Here is a 20960-nt window from a genome sequence, read left to right as displayed (position 1 = left end):
TGAACCTCCACATGGATAACCGAAAAATCTTCCGTGTCAGTAATGACGAAGAAGGAGTGACAGCACTGATGAGTTGATTTTTTTTTAATTTCAACATTGTCTACGGCCGCAAGGCCTTTAACAACCACCGTGATTGAGCGGCTTTTTCTCGGCGTGAGTTTGGAGTTTATCAAAGAAGTTGTTCAGGCAGTACGACGCTGAAAAATTTTAGTGTCACAATGCCTGAACAGCTTTTTCTAGTGTGGTCATGGTAGATGAACAAACATTGTTATTTGTGTAAGTTATTTTGCTTAAATATAGCTGGACCATTCCATGCCAAACGTCCCAGCCACTTTGGCGACCATCTGAATTGTATTTGAAAAAAAAAAGTGCTGACTTACTGCATTGAAAACAGTAAACTGCTAGAATATTTCAGCGAGAAAAAAAGTTTTGTTCATGTGGCTGGCTTATAACTTCCTGGCATAATGCCGTCTGTGCGCTGTTTGTGGAAAATTTCATTTTAAAACTACCGCTTATTTTTTTCTAAAGCAAATTTGGTCTACCTGTTAAGTAAATGTGCTTCTGTAAGGTATTTGAAGCTCAATAATAATAGTGCAATTTTTTTTGCCACATTCGCTTCCAAGAATAAAGCCAAAATGTGTTATGTTTGCATTTTTTATTGCAATATTGCACTTTGTATGAATATCTGAGCAGTGAATACTTACTCCACAGAAGGTATATTTTGAGGAAAAAATATCTTTAGACCTCTCAAGCTGCTGAAATATACGAGAAAATATCACGAATTTCACAAAATTGTGATTTTTGTCCGTATTGAGATGCAATTTGCTCCATGTTGTGATACAATGAAAACTCATCATTATATCTAAATTGTAAGAAAATGAAATTCTTTCTGTAATAAAAATCTTATCGCAAAAAGTACAGGAAAGAGCGCTGTCAACTGAATTTTATTGAAGGTGCTACGAGCGTTTTTATACTGAGCACAAGACCAGGGCTCATCTGCAACAACACATATGTGACCATGACAAAATAATTTTAACCGAGAAGAGAATACTCTTTTTCGGAAAAGATAAGTGAAGGTGTACTGATGCATTGATCCTTGGCCTTCCTGATAAAGAGTTCTAAAATCTCTCATTTTTCTGCTAGCTTTTTTTTCAAAAACCGTGTTTTATGAAACCTAGGACTACACTTACATTCTTTACGGTGTCCGGCCATGAGACTACTATAGCCCTTCTTAACATTTAAAGCATGCTGTCTTGCTTGATCATTGAAGCATTGCCCAGTTTCTCCTATGTTTATTTCCACGTGTTAGCGGTATCTCATACACATTAGATTGGCATTCAGTAAACCTATTCTAGTGACGAATGACGCAAGATTGACTATTCCTGTTGCTGTAAGTACATGCACTTTTGAAAGCTTGCAAGGGGTGGAAAACAACAATGTCATATCTGCTGGCTCTTTTCCTAAAATTGCGAGACACCTTATGTACGTAGTAACGTGTGACATGCAAAGGTGATTGGTCATTCTCTTTTTCTTTTGGTCCTGTTTCCTTTAACTTTACTTTCTGCAGGAGGGTTTCGCAAACAAGTGTGATGATGCTGTTGGTGTATTGGCTAATGCTATCAGCCCAGGAGTGCTAAGAATGTTCTGCCTTTTGATAGTGGGCATTCAAAATTAGTAGAAGGAGGAATCGATACCACGTGTACTCAGGCCACCCTTCAGAAGTCATGTTAGCACAAGGGTGAGGTCAGGTTTAAAAACCAGATTAAAAGACTAAAAGATGCTGGGTATCATATCCCAACAGAATCATCACACCCGTTTGCAAAACCCTCCTGCAGAAAGTAAAGTTAAAGAAGACAGGACCAACAAAAAACAATGACCAAAACATTTGCATGCTATACCACATCATGTGTCTCACAATTAAAACAATAGCCGATAGATATGATATTAGCGTGTTGTTTTCCACCCCTTGCAAGCTTTCAAAAGTGTGTGTACTAAACAGCAGCAGGAATAGTCAATCTTGCCCCATTCGTCACGAGAATAGGTTTACTTAATGCCAATTTAACGTTTGTAGAAGTATTTTTTATCAGGTAAACCAATGATCAGTGCATTACTACACGTTCACTTATTCTTTCCGAGAGGGAGTATTCTTTTCACAGTTAAGATTATTTTGTAGTGCTCACACGTGTCGTCGCGCATGAACATGGTTCTTGTACTCCGCATAGAAGCGCTCGTAGCACATTCATTAAATTCAGTTGACAGTCGGTGCTCTTTCCTGTCCTTTCTGTCTCTTCCTAAAATTGTCGCGCTGTGACTAGCACACAACCACGATGAACCAACTCTCCCAAATTAAGCTCTTGTTACGTAACACGTAGACCGAGTTTCCTATGGAAAGAAGGAGCGGTGCTTTTAAAATAAAATTTTTCACATACAACACCTAGACGGCATTCCAGGAAGTTCAGAAGGCAGCCACGTGACCAAATATTTTTCCTCTCCTAAATATTCCAGAAGTTCACTATTTTTAATGCAGCACGAGTTTTTCGAATACATTTGAGATGGTTGCCAAAATGGCTGGGACATTTAGCATAAAGTGACCCAGCTGTGTCATTAGCCATAATTATGCATTACCTCTTTTGTTTTTTGTGTGTCCTGACTCAGTTTTGTGTTCGTTTTTAGCTTATTGTGTTTCTGATCATTGTATTGGTTTCTTAAGTATTCGCTGAAGTTATATGTGCGAAAACCCGTATATGTTTGCATGTACATCATTTCTCATAACCAATTGTTATACATCCAGGAATACAAAGTTTCATCCACTGTGATTGTATACATTTGAAAACACTATCCATATATATTTTTCTGTGCATCACTTCTTGGGAACAATTGTGTACATGAAGGCATATATAGTGAAATCATGGTGATTGTATATATTTGAAAGAATCATATGTATATATTTGCCTGTATTTCATTCCTATTAACCGATTGTGTACATGAAGGAGTATTAAACTGGAAACCACTGGGATTGTAGATACCTTAAACAATTATAGGGATATATTAGCGTATATTTCATTTGGAGTCTCTATGTACTTGAAGCAGTATACTAAACTAAAACCAGTGTAATTGTATGTTGCAAAGAATTGTCAATGAAGTGAAACTGAATAAATATAATAAACATTTGAGGTGTTGCATGTGTAGTGTACGTATACGTGAACGTTTATCTGGTGAAAAAGTTGTGTGGCAGAAGAAAAGTTTGTTTTATTTGCCTATTAAATAAACGCAATATGCAAGCGCAGCAAGGCTTCATTTTCTGTAACGCACATTATGCATATACTGTGAAGTATATATAGATCCAGCACAAGTTCATACACGATAGTACGCGTTTATATTTTTGCCCAGACACAATGAATGGAGCTCGACAGGTGGCGCACCATTGATAATCAGGACCACTTTCTTCAAGTAGTGTGTAATCAGTGCATGCTGATATCTATTAGTGCAGTCTAAAAGAATACTGGCACCCCTGCCATGGGCACTCAACACCCTTGTGCACCCTTCTCGCACCCTCCTCAGAGGGTGCTAAAAAAGTGATGGACATCGAAGGCACCCTTCCTTAAGGGTGTTTTTGTAACACCCTACATTTTTTTTACATGTACAACCTATTCTAAGGGTGCATGAAAAAGCACCTTTTTGGAAGGTGCTGAATTAACACCCTTAGGGGGTCGTCCACGGGACAAGCTCATTTACACCCTTCTGGGTGTAAAAATTTTTACTGTGTAGCTGAATTCGCCTGGAGCTGCGTGCAATGTCCCTATCCATAACAGCGGGGTGCATCTGCGTAAAAGCTCTCGAGATAGCGCACAACTCGGGGCTTATGTGGGTGCATTTTGAGAGATCGCAATAGTGGGTGCGCCGATTTATGAAGCGGAAGGGTTTTGCATTGAGGCGGCATAATTCCTCTTTCCGCGAATGCCGCATCAGTAACGTGTAGGATTAAACAGAGGACGATGGACTCTGGAACGTTACTAGTGAAAAACAGACATCGGACTCAAGTTTGGACGAGTCCGAGTGACGGCATTTCAAGGCCTTTTGGCGTTTAACTACACAAGATTAGTGTCCAAATAAAAAAAATGTCACCAGAGTGACACTGGTTGTGTTGCGTGTTTACCAAGGTAAGGGTGCGCCGGGGAGCTTTGCGATATTTAAAAATTTCTTTTTCGGAGATTAAAAGTTGGCCGGGTCTACCTATATTGCGGTCAAACCTATATTTCAGTCTTTACGGTACATTTTCACGGAGGTGAACCTTGAAAGGCTCGCCTACCCTAGTTTAGAATCATGTTAAACAGCCCTGGGTAGTCAAAATTTTCTGGGCCCTCCGCTACAGCGTTCGTCACAATCATATCATGGTTTCAGTATGTAAAACCCCAACAATTATTATTTACATAAAAACAGCACCAATGATGAGGGACAAGAAAAGGAGACAGACAGCGGCACTGTGATTATTAAGCATGATCACAAAGTGCGATTAGCCACCTGTCTCCTCAGGCTTTATCAGTATGATGGTATGGAACCTGCTAATGGCAAGATTGAAGTTAGCAGTCATGAAACGAAGGCTCACCAGCCATTTCATCGGGGTGCGGCCTATAGGTCCATGCGCCGGGAACACAATGCAGTCGATGACGTGGTGGAGCTCAGGCACGTCGACCGCGGTGAACTTGCGCACGTCACCCGGGTGCACGCAGGGGCACTTGGTGACCAGGACCGTGCCCGTGATGACAGTCCTCTTGGGCGGTCCCTTATGCTGCACGTGCGGACTGCGCATCTTAGTGCACTGAACAAACACCTGCGAAGCACAAGTTGGGCAACTTTAGAGAGAAGTGAAAGTCTGCACAGGAATAAGAAGTTTTATAGTAAGCCCTGACGGAAATCTGAACGTGTACTGCATTTCGCATACGACTTTTAGGCTACTGCATATAGCCGACAGATAATGGAGACAAGGAAGGCACAGGGGGCTGCTATTAGTGACACTTAACCGAAGGGTCATCAATTATGAAGTAAAAAAAGCAAAGTGGATCTAAAGGTTTTCAATCAGTAAAGACCCATCCCACAATCTTTGCACTACACATGCAATGCCTTAAAAACCGTGCTTAGTGCAAGGCCCATTGTTTTCTCCATGGAATCTGTTTGTGTATATGTAACCCACAGAGCATAACACACAGCCTTGCCTTAGGAATATGAAACACTCTTTACCGTCGCATGGCACCAGTGACGAGGTACAGCACTAATTGGGTGTAAACAAGCGCTACCGTCTTGTCGGGCTTCTCTAATGAGTGCTGCAGCTCGTCAATAAGAAATTACCAATAAATCATTTCTTCAATCCTACGACAGGTGTTTTATACAGGTTGCCACATGGCCAATACGCGCCACATATCCTACCTAGCAAAAGGAACATTGCACACTCACTTCCGTGCCAACGGGAGGCCCTGGCTAACCCTCTAAGAGTTCCACGTTTAGGACAACAAAGCAACCATAGAAAGAGTTTAGGACCAAGTAGCGTGCAGTGAACGAAACATTAGTTTTAAGTTCTAAGGTGGTAAGGTTTGCATGGTTGCAATGTTTGGAAGGAGAATGCACGCATTGATATTTATTGAATATGAACTTGGAAGCCGTCGTTTGAACTTTGCCGAGTTTATATCAGTTAGCAGCAGTGTGGGGGTCCCATACTACCTTAAAATATTTTATTTATTTATTTTATTTATTTCATATTAATGTCAGCTCTCTCTTGAGGGTTCTTTCAGGGAGGGTACAACCAAATACAAACCAACAAAAATATACATCTATGTCAGGTAGTAGCGCAATCAATTAATACATGTGTAACACTTTATCAAATAGGCAAACACTGCCTGCACTTGTAGCAAATCCTGCCTACGCATTACAAGGCTTGAACACAGCTGGGAGAAAGAAAAGGAAACTGAAACCAAAGAAACACGCAGGCTTTATCATCTGGCAGCTACATCACTCAAATACACGTCCAACAAATTTTATAATTGGCAAAGATTGCTTGCATTTACTACAACGCCTGGCAGCGCATTCCAAAACTCAATCGCAGCTGGAAAAAAATAGTGAAACACATCACTTCGACAAGAGTACGGTACTAAAACACAGTCGTGATTAACCCGACTGCTTGGTTTTCCTGGAACTTTTAGGTACAAATCTTTTAAGTACAAATTTTTAGCTGTCCTTGCAGTATCCTGAAAAGAGCTTTCAACCGGTTCTTTTGTTTTCGTGCCTCAAGTGATTCTAGTTCACAGGACTCCAACATCTGCGTGACAGAATTTAGCCGGCGGTGGATCGTGCACATGAAGCAAACGGCAAGGCATGGTATTTTTGTAATTTTTTTCAGGCTGTCTTGATGAGGACTCCATACGACTGAGGCATATTCTAGTAGTGGTTTAACGAAGGTTTTGTAAGCTACAAGTTTTATATTTCGAATAGTTTGATGTAGTTTGTCTTAATTAGATGAAGTTTTTGTCTCAATTATTGGTCGTTCTAACATTTTGTACACCAGACTTTTCATTTCGGGTGTTGCACCACGTAACCTTCACCTCAGATACCCCTGAGCTTTATTTGCGTTTCTACGGGCGACGTCTTTGAGACTGTTTCACCTCGAGACTGTAGATATCCTAGTTTACATCAAGCTAAAGAAATGAATCTGGACTGGCCATGTAATGCGCAGGACAGAACCGGTCCACAGTAAGAACGTCAGAATGGTTACGAATGCATCGAAGTCTCACTCGAGTAACTGACAAAGTTTAAAAACTGTACAGGGATAAACTGGAATCGTCTCACTCGTGATAGGGTAAACTGGAGATCACTGGGAGGGGCCTTCGTCCAGCAGTCGACTCAACAGTCCAAAATGATGATGATGATGATGGTAATGTTGAAAATTCCTGCTACCAAGGGTCATTTGGCAGAGCACTAAATCTATAAAGTGAAGGTTGGGTGCTCCGTTAGAACTGGCAGAAAGTGGTCATATTTTTGTCCCCATTAACTAATTTTTCATTTACACTCAAACCTCAATATAACGAACCCAGATATCATATAATACCACTTATGACAAAGGTAATAAAAATACTTGTGATAGATAGTGTTAGGAATGTACCTTTACAATAAATTCTCGGATAAAATGATGGGTTTTTCGTGTAACTTTGTTACAATAAAGTCTGAGTGTACCGTGAAAGCCCGCATGTGGCTCTGACCCACATATAGTCCGGGGTGTAATTTAGGGATAGCAAACAGGAGACGAAAAGTTTTCACCCAAATATAGCCAGAGTAAAACGGACAAATGCATTTATTGACACACATCATTCATCTTCGTCGTCGGACGTACCTCTTCCGAAGCTCCCTTGTCGGAAATGTTCTCCTACAGCACATCCTCTTCAGTGGCATAAAGCGCGTTCGAGAACGAGCACTTTTGAATGCGCAGAAAACGAGCGCCTCGGCACTGCATGCACAAGCCTCGACTATCCACGAGCACAACATCCCTGGCGAGGCTTGTTTCATCCGACAGGGGTCACTTCTGGTTCTCAGGACCTCATCCACTCCGTGTACAGGCGCTTGACATGGTCCCTAAATAGCTTATTAGGCCACACATCAAGCGACTGCAGATGGGAGAGATTATGACGAGTTCCGTGCGGGAGTCACGCAACAGTTGCTTTACAGAGTCGTCTCTGGTGACACCAAAACCCATCGAGCACAAGCATCGAAGGGAGCCCCAGCAGTGCTCCAAGCCCTCTACACCACACGGACTTTATCCAGTTAATCACTAGATATTCCTCCATCCACCACTTGTCCTAGAGTGGACAACGACATTTTTTGTGAACTTCTCCTTCTTCGGCAGTGTTTTCGTTTGAACACAATGTAGATTAGCAGTAGCTTGAGACTGTCTGCACTGCAGGACGACATTACAGTAACACGCGTTTTTTTCATTCCTCATAAATCACACGGTAACGTGCCTGGAGCCTTTCCGATGCACCGTCAGCGCCGACGGCATATCCAGGTAGACAGGCGTTTGATTCTCGTTGCCGGTCTGGCCCAGCTGAAAGGGGACAGCCTTTCACAACGCAATTGCATAATTTTAAAACACAAGGTCCTCTTCGTGGCTCTTTGGTAGCTTCTGTGAGATCAACGTACACCGACGTAGAGCGACCCCAGCGCGGCGCATAGAGAGAGACACCCAATGCTTGCTCGCATTGAAATCCTGCGGCTGAATGGCTTTTTCTCTCGCGATCCCCTTTGCCTTCACTTGTTGCAGCTCGATGCTCCCGCACCAAGTCTGCAAATCTTCGTTCCAGGTCAGAAAACACTCTATTTTCGGTCCGCAGAAACTTTTTTTGCAGGCCGCTGCAAGCAAAGAGGGTGTCCTCCTGCTTTCGCCAACCCCGAATACTCCGCTTGTTGACTATGTACTGCCGCTCCACGGCACAGTTGCCAATGATTTCGGCAGAAGCGATAACTTTCCTTTTAAAAGCAGCCGAACACTGCCTGTGTTGTGCTGACATGGCATAAAATCACAGGAGCAAAGTCATGGCCGTCGTTATGGTTTCCAAGTTGCAGCAAAGGTGACTGACGACTGTGTGACGCACGAGTCTGTAAGACTAATGCTTGTTACCGTCACGAACACTACCTGTCACCTAGCGCAGAAGCGCGCAAACACCTGATGATGAAAACAGCACCGCGCTATGACAAACCAAAACTGAATTTCGGCCGAAAATTCTGGGGACTCGCATATAGTACGAGGCTGAAATTTTATACCCTAAAATATTAGAAAAAAACAGGGCTATACGTGGGCTTTTACGGTACTGCAATTACAGAACTTTACATAATGACAACAAATAAAGCCTCATATGCTTTCTTTGGCTCCAATGCCTGTTCGGTTCGTACCCACCTCTCCGTAGCGCAGCTTGTTTGTCGTGTCGACCACACCGAGCATGTTGCGGGCTCGATCCACTGGCAGCGCAATGCGGGTCTTGTAACGGAGCCCCGCTAAAATTTCAAGAAATAAAAGGCGATTGAGGGGCTTGTTTGTTAGACCCACCCTAATGAAAACCAGCAGATAATGCAGGTTTCTATTAAAGGGGTGGTGCCATCAAATTTCGAGGCTATAACAAGCCTGTTGTGGGCTTCCCTTGTATGCAAAGACACTCCACACGATGGGTAAGACAGAGGAAACATTAAGAATATATCCTAATTCACTTCCAAAATATACCAAAATACTCATTCTCCCAATTGAGGCCCAACGCCAGCACATCCAACACCGACATAGCTCTACAAGAAGGGCAGCAAAAGTTGCAGCAGCAGCACACGAGAGCTGCGAGGTGACTTACCACCGCACCTCCACGTACCGGCAAATCATCGTGGCTGCTGCAGCTAGTTATGGCAACTGTCGGTGCAGTTGTTTCACAGGTGCTTGTGTAGCACGTGTGCGCGAGAGTAGCCTTGTGTGATCACGTGACCAAGCCACTTACACTGCCCGGCTCGTCGGCAAGAAACCGAAACAAGTTGTCCACATAAATAAGGCAATAATAAATTATTTAGCTACAATACATGAATTTTTGTGCATAACTCGTGCTTCTTTGAGCTATAAGAAACGCTTGAAGCAAAGAGCGCGCAAGCCACAGATATTGCGGAACCACTCGTTTAAGGTAAACGACATGGTGTTCCACACTCGCCATCACGGCTACTAGCGGCACTAACACTCGCAAGTTTGCATGGACATAAATACTTCATAGAGTGACAGGGAGATCTCTGCTGTCATAGCTCATTTGGCAAGAGCACAGGGCACAAAATCTGTAGGTTGCAGATTTGGTCCCTGCCAGATGCAAGTTGTTGTTTTTTCATGTTACTAGTTACAGCACTACTCTAACAATGCAATGACCAACTCCTATACCCTCCTTGCTTTCTTTATCTGCTGTTTTTAATTGACAGCATCGAGGACTTACTTGCACAAGACACAAGAAATGTGATACAGCAATGAAACTCCAAACTCCACAAAGTTGTACACCTGCCTTGAACCCTCAATTTCACTGGTTCTGCCATCTCCAGCGTTTATGAATGTCCCCACATCTTCAGATTAAAAGAGCTAACAAATGCTGGTCTGCATTCCTACAACCTCTGGCTGTTTATGCCTCGTCTTTAAAGAATGTGTACCAAGTTATTTCGATTACAATAGTCTACCTGTTCTGTCTTGGAAGGGCAAACTTGCATCTTATATTAGCCTCTTAGTTGCACTGCACAGTGAAATTTCATTTGAGAAACCACGCAAACGTGCCACTTTCCATTAGGCCACAAGTGCAGGAATGAAGGGCACACTTCGACCCATCCCTTAAGTCATTCTTGCAAAGAAACAAGTTGCCTATGCAAAAGGCAACAATGCTTCAGTAGTATGTCTACAGCCAAGTTTACTGATTATAAATAGCACTCAACATCCTCTGAGGAGAAAAGGAAACATTACCCAGCTGCACTAGAAGAACAAACAGCCCAAAAACTTTCTCACAAGATTAGTACTCTTAATCCTGTAATACTTTAGTATGAACTATCAAACATATTTTCAGAGGCATACTTTTGCAACAATAGCATCGGAGGTTTTGCATCCCAAATCTGCAATGCAATTATGAGGGGCACTGTAGTGAAGAGTTCCAAAAATTTTGACCACCTGGTGTCCTTCAAGGGGGCACTGGCAATTGGAATATTAAATTTGGTCAAAATGTTCAGTTTTTCAATTAATTTTTTATGTAATCCTGAGCCCATGCTTTACATCATCATCATCATCAAAATAAGTAGTAGAAGTTGAGAAACAAGCATTTTACTGGTGGGTTGTCATCAAAAGCTATGTGAAATTTGGGCATAGCTAAATGCGAATTTGAAGCTTTCTCTTGGCACAGTTTGACCATATTTGCATCATTATAAAGAAGACAGTGAATCTCAAGATAGAACCAATACTGCAATTCGCAATGAAAAATAAACCCAGCTTCTTTCCAACTTGCGTTATATCAGTTTATAGCTGCAATGTCTTTGAGCTCCATTTTGTCAGCTCTCATTTTTTAGCACTTGTTGTCGGTCATCCCTGTGCCATTTCACAGCAAATTCAGCTACAGCAATACCGTTTTCTGCACTTAGATTGCGAGAGATTGGTAAGTGTCGTAAAGCTGTCCATATTTGTGTGCACATTATACAAGCTTCTGTAATTGGCTTTTAGAAAAAGTTGTTGGTAAGACAATACGTCCAGGACAATTCAAAAAAGTTTTTGTGTGTTTAAATATTCAAAATAAACCAATAGCACTACGGCGCAAAATAGGCCTTTGTGAATATCGTTATGCAAAAATTTTTATGAAATTGTGCTAATTAGCTAGTTAATTTTTGGATGACAATGAGAGTATATCATGTGTTGTAACTCAAATGTTATATTAGACAGCTCAAAACCAATTTCAGTTATGATATCAGCACAACAAATGACCTCTGCATGCCAAATTTCAATTTTTTGGCTTCATAAATAACAAAGACAATTTTCATTGCCACGTCTCCCCTTAACGTGCACCGACATTGCGCAGTACACGAGCCTCTACTATTTCACTCCCAGCAAAATGCGACCGTCATGGCCTATATCGAACTCTTGGCCAACGGTTCAGCAGCTAAGCAACACAGCCAGCGATCCACCGTGGCGGACAGCACACATTCGCATTGTCATGCTGTATTGCGGGTTATCAAGCACTCGCCAAGAACCCGCCATACAGTTTGGAGTTTAAAAACATATGCAAAATTTATCGCACTCACGGCCTGCAACTTCACTTCGAGAGGACGTCACATGAACTTACCGACTGCATTTCGGTACACGGCAAGAAGCAGAGACCGGAAGAATGGATCCAGCGTGACCTGAAACCCCGCCTTGGAGAGGTCCTCGTACGGAAGCTGCAGCTTGGACCACGCAGACAGCACGGCGACAGCCCTGGCCTCGTTGACGAGTGCATCTGCGAAATCTAGGATCATGGACTCTTGCAAGTACACAAAGGCGTCGGTCGGCACCAGCAGCTGCTCCAGGATGGTGATAAGCGGTCGATTCAGGGTCATTGAACCTGGCAAGAGGCACAGAATAAAGAATTGATTGATGTGCAAGGTTTAACGTCTCAAAACCACCGTACGATTATGAGTAACATCATAGTGGAGGGCTCCGGAAATTTCGATCATCTGGGGTTCTTTAAAGTGCACCAAAATCTGAGCACACGGGCCTACAACATTTCCGCTTCCATCGGAAATGCAGCCGCAGCAGCTGGGATTCGATCCCGCGACCTGCAGGTCAGCAGCCGAGTACCTTAGCCACTACACCACTGCGGCGGGCCAGAATGACCTTGTTCATGATAGTGAGGAGTGTGGCTCAACGAGTGATAGCTCTAGCGAAAGCAGCGACAATGAGCGAATTGTGACTGGCCTTCCAGACAGCGTATTTTGCTTGCTAAATAAAGCTTTTTCTGTCTACATATGTGCTATGTTGCCAGAGCAGTAGTTTTTGTACAGCCTTTCCTTTATATCAGATGTGCAGGCAATACGCGAGGATTTTTATTTTTTTCTCGGCAGGCTCAAAGTGGGGGCGCGGATTATATGCAGGTGTGGGTTATACGTGGAAAAATACAGTACATAGGCGATCTATACACATCAGTTCCTCAGAATGACAATGACAAGGGTATCATGACGAAGAGAAAAATTTCAGCAGTACTTTTTGCACTTGCAATATACAGTGATCCCACTGGCGACTGCCGATTTGGAGCCAGAGCCCATTCGCGAAATGTACAGTGGCTGTCTATTTGCTGTAGTTTCAGTTTACAAACACGCTGTCTTTTAGTATGAGCCCGGCCATCGCGTTTCGTTCAGTTAATACAGTGGAACCCCAAGTATACGACTTTAAGGGGACTACGCAAAACAGTTGTATAATCCGGGCATTGTATAGTCTAAAAACTAAGAATATAGCAATGACACTCAGCCTTGCCCCCAAAAAATGGCTATAGACCACCTGCCCACGGCGTCACCTTGTGCCTCAGCTAGAAAGGTAGATTAAAATATTCTTGACAGGGACAGCGAATGGCAGTGTAACTTAGTTGAAAGAGGAGTGAGTGAATCTCTATTCTCAAGTTTAAAAAGAATTGAATCCAACACTCATCTTTCTACCGATAAATAGAGTCTGAAAATTGCCTGCAAGTGAAAGTGAAAATGAAACCGTGTTGCCAATAGCCTCCCGTCAGAAGAGTCAGACACAGTGTCATCGCTATCACATATGGCAACCAACCACAAGTGCATAGAATGCCTTCGTGTGCGACTGAGCTATGCACGTTGCAATTTGTGGCCTTGTAAAGTGCAACTATTCATGTCCCGCTTTTAGTATGAACGTCGACGTGAAGTGAAATTAAACTTTCACAGTGAAAACAGCTACGTCGTGCCCTTATCTGTCCACAAGACTGTGACTGCAAGTGCGACAAAGGCGGAAGATCAGCTGGATGTCGACCAGAAAATGTTTCTATGGACTGAAAACGTGGAAATATCAGCTTTTAGGCCGGCTGCAGCTACTTTGTGTGGATAGAGCTTGACTAGATAGCGACCCCAGATACGTGCACACGCGATTGCGTCATTTGTAGAAGCACAAAAACTTCCAGGAGAATAAATTTTCCATTCTAAGAAGACATCCGTCTTGCTCTCTACTTTTCCAATCGTCAACCTAGGGGAACGCAAGTTTATATTTTGCCCTCGTGGATACAGTCGAGCCCGCTTATAACGAACCTGAGCCTGACGCGGCATCCTTTCGCTGTATTCCGAAGTTCATAGTAAATGAAACACAGCTTTTAAAAAAGTTGCGAGTGAAAACACAAACTTTTTCGCCCAAAAAGGTCCGTGATGTACGTGTTTCGAAGAGTAGAAACGATAAGGGCGGTCTATAGTTTATTTCACACAGCAGCGTGCTTGTTCGCCGAGGTCCGAGGCATAAGCTGCATGAGAGACTGGCTCCAAAGTTTTGTCGTTCTCGCAATTCGATTTCTCCAAATCGCTTTAGCCACATACTTCATTAACAATGCCCTAATTCGCACATGGTTCCGCGGTGTCGGCATCATGATCAGCCAGAATGAAACTATCGCAACAGATGTTTCACCCATTCTCCCATGTCGGAGTCGACGGCGTGCTGCCACAAATCGCCACTTAACAGATTCAGTACGGAAGTTTCAGGCCTGGCATCGGGCCTGACGTCGACGAAGTCGGTCTCGCAAAAGCAGTTTCGTGTGCCTGTAGCCGTCACCGCCACCCACGGAATATACACAAGCTCCACAACCGAGTACCGGGACGCCTGAAGCGGCAAGTTGGCTGCCAGGTGGTCAACAGCTATGCTCTGCAGAGCAAGCGCCCCACAACGCGACACCTAACGCGCGGATTACGCTCAAGTCAAGCAGTCGCACTTTCGATGTTTTGTTGAGCAGTAGGAAAAAGCGTGCAAGTCCTCCCGTCTGCCATACTGATCACACACGCACACCAAGAGCGAGCAAGACGCACACACCCGAAACCACATGCCAGAACGCGCGGAACAGCTCTGGGCCCGTTTCTAGTCAGAAAACGAAACTAACTCGAGCGAGCGTGGCTGGCGCGCGAAGCGGTGGAGACGGCCGAAGGGGCTGCGAACAAGAGAAGAGAGCAGATTTGCGAGAGAAGAGCAAGGAGTCGCGATACAGTGAAAAGAGGGGAGGACACGGCGGGAGGGCGACCTTGAAAACCAAAGAACGCGGGAAGAAGGTAAGTCGGGTAGCTTGCTTGAAAAGTCCGCGGAACGTGCAACTCGTGCACAGAAAAACTTGAAAGAGTGTCTCCGTGCGCCAAGGTCAAAGCACGGCCAACTAGATCTGTGCGCGGTCGTGGTCAAAAAATAGTTTTGTTGCGCCGGCGGACGCGCGTGGCCTCACCGACTTCGATATTTTGCGATTCGTTTTGCGCAAATTAACAGCCGTTTCCACGCTTCCGCATGCGTGCGGAAGGTATGCTGAGCCGAGTGCGAATTGAGCGAGAACAGGTCATAAACACAAAACCCATCACCAATTATCAGAGTCGGTGGGCTAGCGTGTGCACGTGCACTAGACGCAGACGATCGGATACAGTCGGTGGCCGAAGATGTTGGCAAATGGTCTTTTCACTCCAGGCCGGCGACGCCATTGACAGTACCAGCGATCAAAAACAGAGGAGATGACCGACCGGTCTTTGAAAGAGCAGTGGCAGAGCGAAAACACTGGCCTCGTCTGGCTATGCGGGGTGCTCAGAGTAGTGGGGGGGGGGGGGGGACAAAGCACAGAGGGTTGCGTAACAAAAAGCGGTCGAGAAGAGCAGCAACTATAGGGGCGCGAAGCAAGGGCCGGCGTTTAACCATAAAAATGTGTGGGCATCTCGCCGATGCCTGATCCGTGGTGGAAAGTGGTTTCCCGGGAAGTCAGCAATAAGAAAACCCAGCAAGCACAGCCCGTCTGAGCATCCAGAGCTTTGGCCTCCTTCCGCTAGGGGCGGTGAACGGCGCTGCCCAAACTTGAGTCTGTCCTCCCTATATAGGTGTTCTGTTGTGTCGGCGCTGGACATAGCTGCGCGCAACTTCTCTTGCCAGGAGAATGCTGAAGCCGAAGTAGAAATGCTTTGCAAGCTGCGTGCGAAATTGGTTGACTCACTGCAAGGCAAATGTGTGCACACACGCATCACCGATTACTTCAATTGATGACGGATGTCCTGTGATTTGTGAATATATGTAAGTCTTCTCAAACTTACCCTCGTGTGTTAGCTCAATGCACATGCACCACTGCATGGTGAGCCCTTCGTTCATTTAGCTTTTGTTAATTCGAACTTCTTTTAATTCGAACAAATTCAGGCTCCTTCGAGTTCGAATTATCGAGATTCAACTATACGAGATTATCTTTCTTTTTAGTGTCCCTTCAATATGGAGCTCTCACAAAGAGCTATACAAGTGCACACGCTTGTGCACTTGATTGGATGCCCTGAATATCGTTATATGAAATTTAAACCTTAACGGCAGCGTGATGCCCTTGGAATGCGAAAATCTGGTTATCAAACCAGTACTTGAGGCCTTTTGCGGTCTATCGCCTTTTATTTTACAAAATAAACAATGTCTTGTTTGTTGCATGTTGGTTTTGTTCCTACGTGTAATACTCTTTGCTGCAGCCGGGTACGTTTGCAAGCGGCTTTCGTTTCGGATTAGAGTACATATATATGGTATTGGCGTATGCGAGTAAACCGATGCAGAACCAACACCACTGCAATCGCCATCGATAACAGTGACATATCTTTAGCCTTCTGTTATAGTTGCGCTCGTCGGATCTTTGGTTGCGGTCCTCCCCCAGGATGAGGAATTTGATCCGCAGAAGTACTGGCGGCCTAATTTTCAGAGGCAACGACCTGTTCGCGGGAAGGTAAAATATTATCTCATTAGACTCCACTGCTGTCTCTGGTAATTAAAGCATTGATTATAGTTATTTCAATACTGCCTTGATTACAGAGTCTAACAATTTTAGGATTTCTGACGTCGTCAGTTGCCCAGCGAACCGCATGCGGCCCGCAGGCCACAGCTTGAGAACCCCTGAGATGGGCGGTTTGGCGCAGTTAGCGCAGAAGTGGGATCCCTGAATATGGAAAGCAGCTAATTAGTGCCACCGTTGTTACAATTACAATTATCCAGCACTTGCAAACACTGTTGCTTTACCTTGCTCCTGCAGACATCCGTAAGAATAGGAATATTGATCTATTTTGTCCCCATGGTCAATGGCCTCCCGTTTTTCAAAATGACCCTAAACAATGATCAATATGTGAGATTTAACGCCCCAAAACCACCGTAAGATTATGAGAGACACCGAAGTGAAGGGCTCCGCAAAATTTCGACCACCTGGGGTTCTTTAAAGTGCACCCAAATCTGAGTGCACGGGCCTACAGCATTTTTCCCTCCATTGAAAATGCAGCCGCCACACCTTGGATTCAATCCCACGACCTGCGGGTCAGTAGCTGAGTACCTTAGCCACTATACCACCATGGCGGGGCTAACCTTAAAGCGATGCCAACCCAATTTAGTAGCACTGGGGATAAGCGAAAGCTAAGCTCCTAGTACGACATGCGTAAGACTTAAAAAGGGGCCCTGAAACACGTTTTCAATTATTCATAGAATGAATTCACTGAAAGAGCTTATTGCCTCACGAATTCAACGCCACATTTATTTTATGAATCCATCCAGTGCGAGTGGAGTTAAAAAGATTTATTGCATGCTGCAATCGCATTCTCTCTCCTCTCACCACGAAGAAAATGCTGGAAGCTAAGCAGGTAGGAATGGGAAGTGGCAAACAAAGTACGTCTCGCGTTCCTCGTGACCTTGAGCTTTTTTCTTTCTTTTTGGCTTCAAATGTACAGCTTCTGCAGCGCGATCACGCACACGCGTGAACAAGTGACGGCCTATTTCGGCTACCTCTGTAACGACCGAGCAGGCCATGTTGAAATTGGCCAATGGCTGATAAATGGGCTTTTTATGTGTAGGTTTTGAGCATCTTCTGTGATTGGTTGAAACAAAACAAAGCAATTTTTAGCCGACTTTGATAATTTACTGTGAATCCCAGGCCGCGTGCTGCGCTATAATATTTGGCTCGCGTGTTGCCGGGAGCCGCTACTATATACTGATTGTCAGCGTTTCTGACCATGCTAAAAAAGTGCTGCAGGGTCCCTCTAAGCATCGCATCCTGCCATTTGTGCAAACGAAAGACAGTCAGCTCCAACAGCCATCAGTCGCTTGACATACGTGGTGTAGATAGTTTGACCACTTCGAGGTACTCCGAGCTGTAGCAGGGGAACTTCTGCATGTTCGGGCGAAGGCAGGGTAGCTGCTTTTGGGGGAGGGCGGGGTTGACGCAGAACATGCCCTTGTCCCCAGCGTACCGATCCTTGATGGGCGATGGCCGCTCCGTAAACTTTAGCACCTTGTACACCTGCACACACACACACACACACCTTAACATTTAAAATACTACCCAGACGACTGTCTTGCATATAGGGCTCATTGGCATAAAATGAAATGGCCTAGACCTTGAAACTCTTAGAACAAAAATATACAGGTCCTTGGGTCATACTGCTGAATCTCTGACCCATCGCGGTGGTCTAGTGGCTAAGGTACTCGGCTGCTGACCCGCAGGTCGCGGGGTCAAATCCCAGCTGCGGCGGCTGCATTTTCGATGAAGGTGAAAATGCCGTAGAACCGTGTGCTTAAACGTAGGTGCAGGTTAAAGAACTCCAGGTGGTTGAAATTTCTGGAGCTCTCCACCATGGCATCCCATGATTGTATGGTGGTTTTGGGACGTTAAAACCCCACTTATCAATCAAATATAAATACCTATGACCGAGTTCCATACCTCGTTTTAAGTTTGCTGTATGCACCACGTCCACATGGTGTACAGTAAGCTCCCATTAAACAGAACCTGAAGAGGCCAGGAAACTGGGTTCCTTTTAACAGGAGTTCAGTTTACCGAGAAATGAACAAGGGTGGAGAATCCAAGCACAAAAACATTCGCACCATACGTAGTTGTTCCATTTTAGCAGCAGTTCTGTTTAACGAAATTTCGTTTACGGCGAGTCCACTGTAGAAGGTCCTGGTGAGAGTGGGGCATTGAACTAATAATTGTAGAGGGTTTCAATTCTTAAAGCCACGGCATAATAATGAGAAGCTGTAGTGGAGGGCTATGGATATTTAGACTATCCGGGGTTGCTTTAATTCAAGTAAACGGGCCTCCAGCATTTCGCCTCCATCAAAATGCAGCTGTGGCAGCTGAGCGTTCATCCTGCAACCTTCAGGTCAGCAGTCAAGCATCATAACATTTAGACCACTGTGGTGGGTCAGCGTCCTTGAACTTACTCTGGCAGTTTTGAATTCGCCTATATAAACCTCATTACAGAGGGCCTCTCAGTCAAACTTGCCTATTCTGTAGCAAACTTAATACTAGACGACTACTTTAAAAGGCTCAGCCCTCCAGCATGTTAGGAGAGAAGCTTCTTATGGTCGTGGCTTGTCCGCAGCTGCCCCTAGCTGTCCATGCGCCGTAGCTGCCCCTAAGGATGATGATGTTTACGACTACGAACAAGCCCGTTATAGACTACACATTCTCTTTCTGCCATCACGGCAAAGCACATTCAATGTACCCACTATACGTCGTGACGATCACTGACAATAACTGGCTTGCGCTGTTGACGATGTCTTATTTCACTTCACGACGTATTTCATATGACTGGAAGCAACCAACAACCACCAAGGGAATGTGCACCGACCTTTTCATTGCCTACACGGCTAGATCCGATACCGCAGAGCAGTAATAATTAAGGCAAAACGAAATTCACAAATCAACAAAGCATATCAGTTACGACAAATAAACTGTATATAACTGCCGTGGTCAATTTCACGGGTGATTTACAGTACTAACACGGAATGATCCCATTGCTTCGCCCACATATCAATTACATCATGAATATGCCGCGATATCTTTTCAGAGCTTTGATGTAGAAAACATCGACACATGCGAGTACTCCTTTGAAGGAAAACCAAGAGCACTCCTTCTGTCTAACAATAATTTGTCTTTCATTTCTCTCCCTGTATTTCTGCCGCTTTCATTTGTTCAAAGTAATTTCCATCAAAATATTTCTGGCTGCCATCACAACAAAGGGGAAAAATCCACAGGCCGACATAAAGCAATCAAATTCTTTGGCAACACCTCACATGCCAGCACCAGCAAGCTCCTTTCATGCAGTCTTGCACACTCCAGAGAGTGTAGACAGAACTAGTTGCTAGGCCAGTACTCGACCAATAAAAAGGTCTATTGACCTTTTCAAGGTTGCGATAGAAACTGCAAGCGTTGCGCCCCAAGATATTTCTGGCTGCTTTATTTATCATTCACCAACACTAAAGCAAGCCATGTTTTTAAGTTGACCCGGAATAAGGAAAGCCTCTTTTAACGCTTTTGGATCAAGAACGGGCACGTAGAATTCAAGAACACCTATCATAATCTGGTGTGTAACTTAGAAGAATGCTTATTTGACATATCCCCTTCAGCAGTGGTGTGTATGATTGTAGATACCAAATTTAGAGGTGTGTCATGCACCAAGTGTTTTTTCAGATGGCCTGAAACTGTGTGCACACTCGTGGAGGCTTCCTCAGTTGACTACTCTTTGTAATCTAACTTCATTGTGTTGCGTTTTGCTGCAGATGATCACTTTGTTGGATACACTACAATGTACGGTGACCACTCGACATGCTGTGTAACGTGAGCAATGTCAAGAGTATTTTTTGTTTGCTTAAAACGAATACTACAAGCAAAAATCAAAGTGTGCATGCATTTTCGGTATGATATTTGATGCTTTTTATCGAAGAGTTGAAGCCGACTGATTCCCAAATAATTAGACATTTCATGACACGCTATATAAGAATAATTACTGAAACTCTCAGAAAACGTGTTCATTTTATAGTTTGGACTGTAATACTCAGTACCCTAGAATCATGTCATGCGAATTTGATGCACTTGCAAACAGTTCATCAGAATTTGTGCTTGAAGGGGATATTTGGCTAAGTGCATGAACAAAAGTGTTCGAAGTCTGTGGGCTTTTTGCCAAGGCCTTTCTTCCCTCCCACTGCCGGTATGCTGCGTCTGTGGACCAACATGGAAGTAGTCCAGAGTCGGCGTTTGTACATGGAGACTTTGTACACAGTGTCTGTATATAGCTGTGAAAATGACCTGGTCAACCAGATGCGCCATCGCATTGCTCATGTGGGCTGCATATGCCCTGTTAATGTTAAGCGAACCAAATACATTGCAACGAAAGTAGTGGACATGAAAACTCGAGCAGAGAAAGAGGAAGGTGAAATGCGCTCG

At 44.2% G+C, this 20960-nt stretch overlaps 1 protein-coding gene across 1 annotated transcript in view; it reads right to left on the bottom strand.

The window, feature by feature from the left end:
- Positions 1–20960, bottom strand: part of LOC142775166 (uncharacterized) — a 59027-nt gene that overhangs the window by 16939 nt on the left and 21128 nt on the right. The window contains exons 5-8 of the mRNA XM_075876509.1: positions 17849–18035; positions 11862–12119; positions 8936–9033; positions 4607–4831 (exon numbers count right to left, since the gene is read on the bottom strand). Of these exons, the coding sequence (XP_075732624.1) occupies positions 4607–4831; positions 8936–9033; positions 11862–12119; positions 17849–18035 (768 nt within the window). The remainder of the gene's footprint in view (positions 1–4606; positions 4832–8935; positions 9034–11861; positions 12120–17848; positions 18036–20960) is intronic.

Source organism: Rhipicephalus microplus, chromosome X (genome assembly GCF_043290135.1).
Source record: "Rhipicephalus microplus isolate Deutch F79 chromosome X, USDA_Rmic, whole genome shotgun sequence".
Taxonomy (NCBI): Eukaryota; Metazoa; Arthropoda; class Arachnida; order Ixodida; family Ixodidae; genus Rhipicephalus; species Rhipicephalus microplus.
The sequence above is the reverse complement of the archived record's forward strand: the minus strand, read 5'-3'. Positions and strand labels throughout refer to the sequence as shown.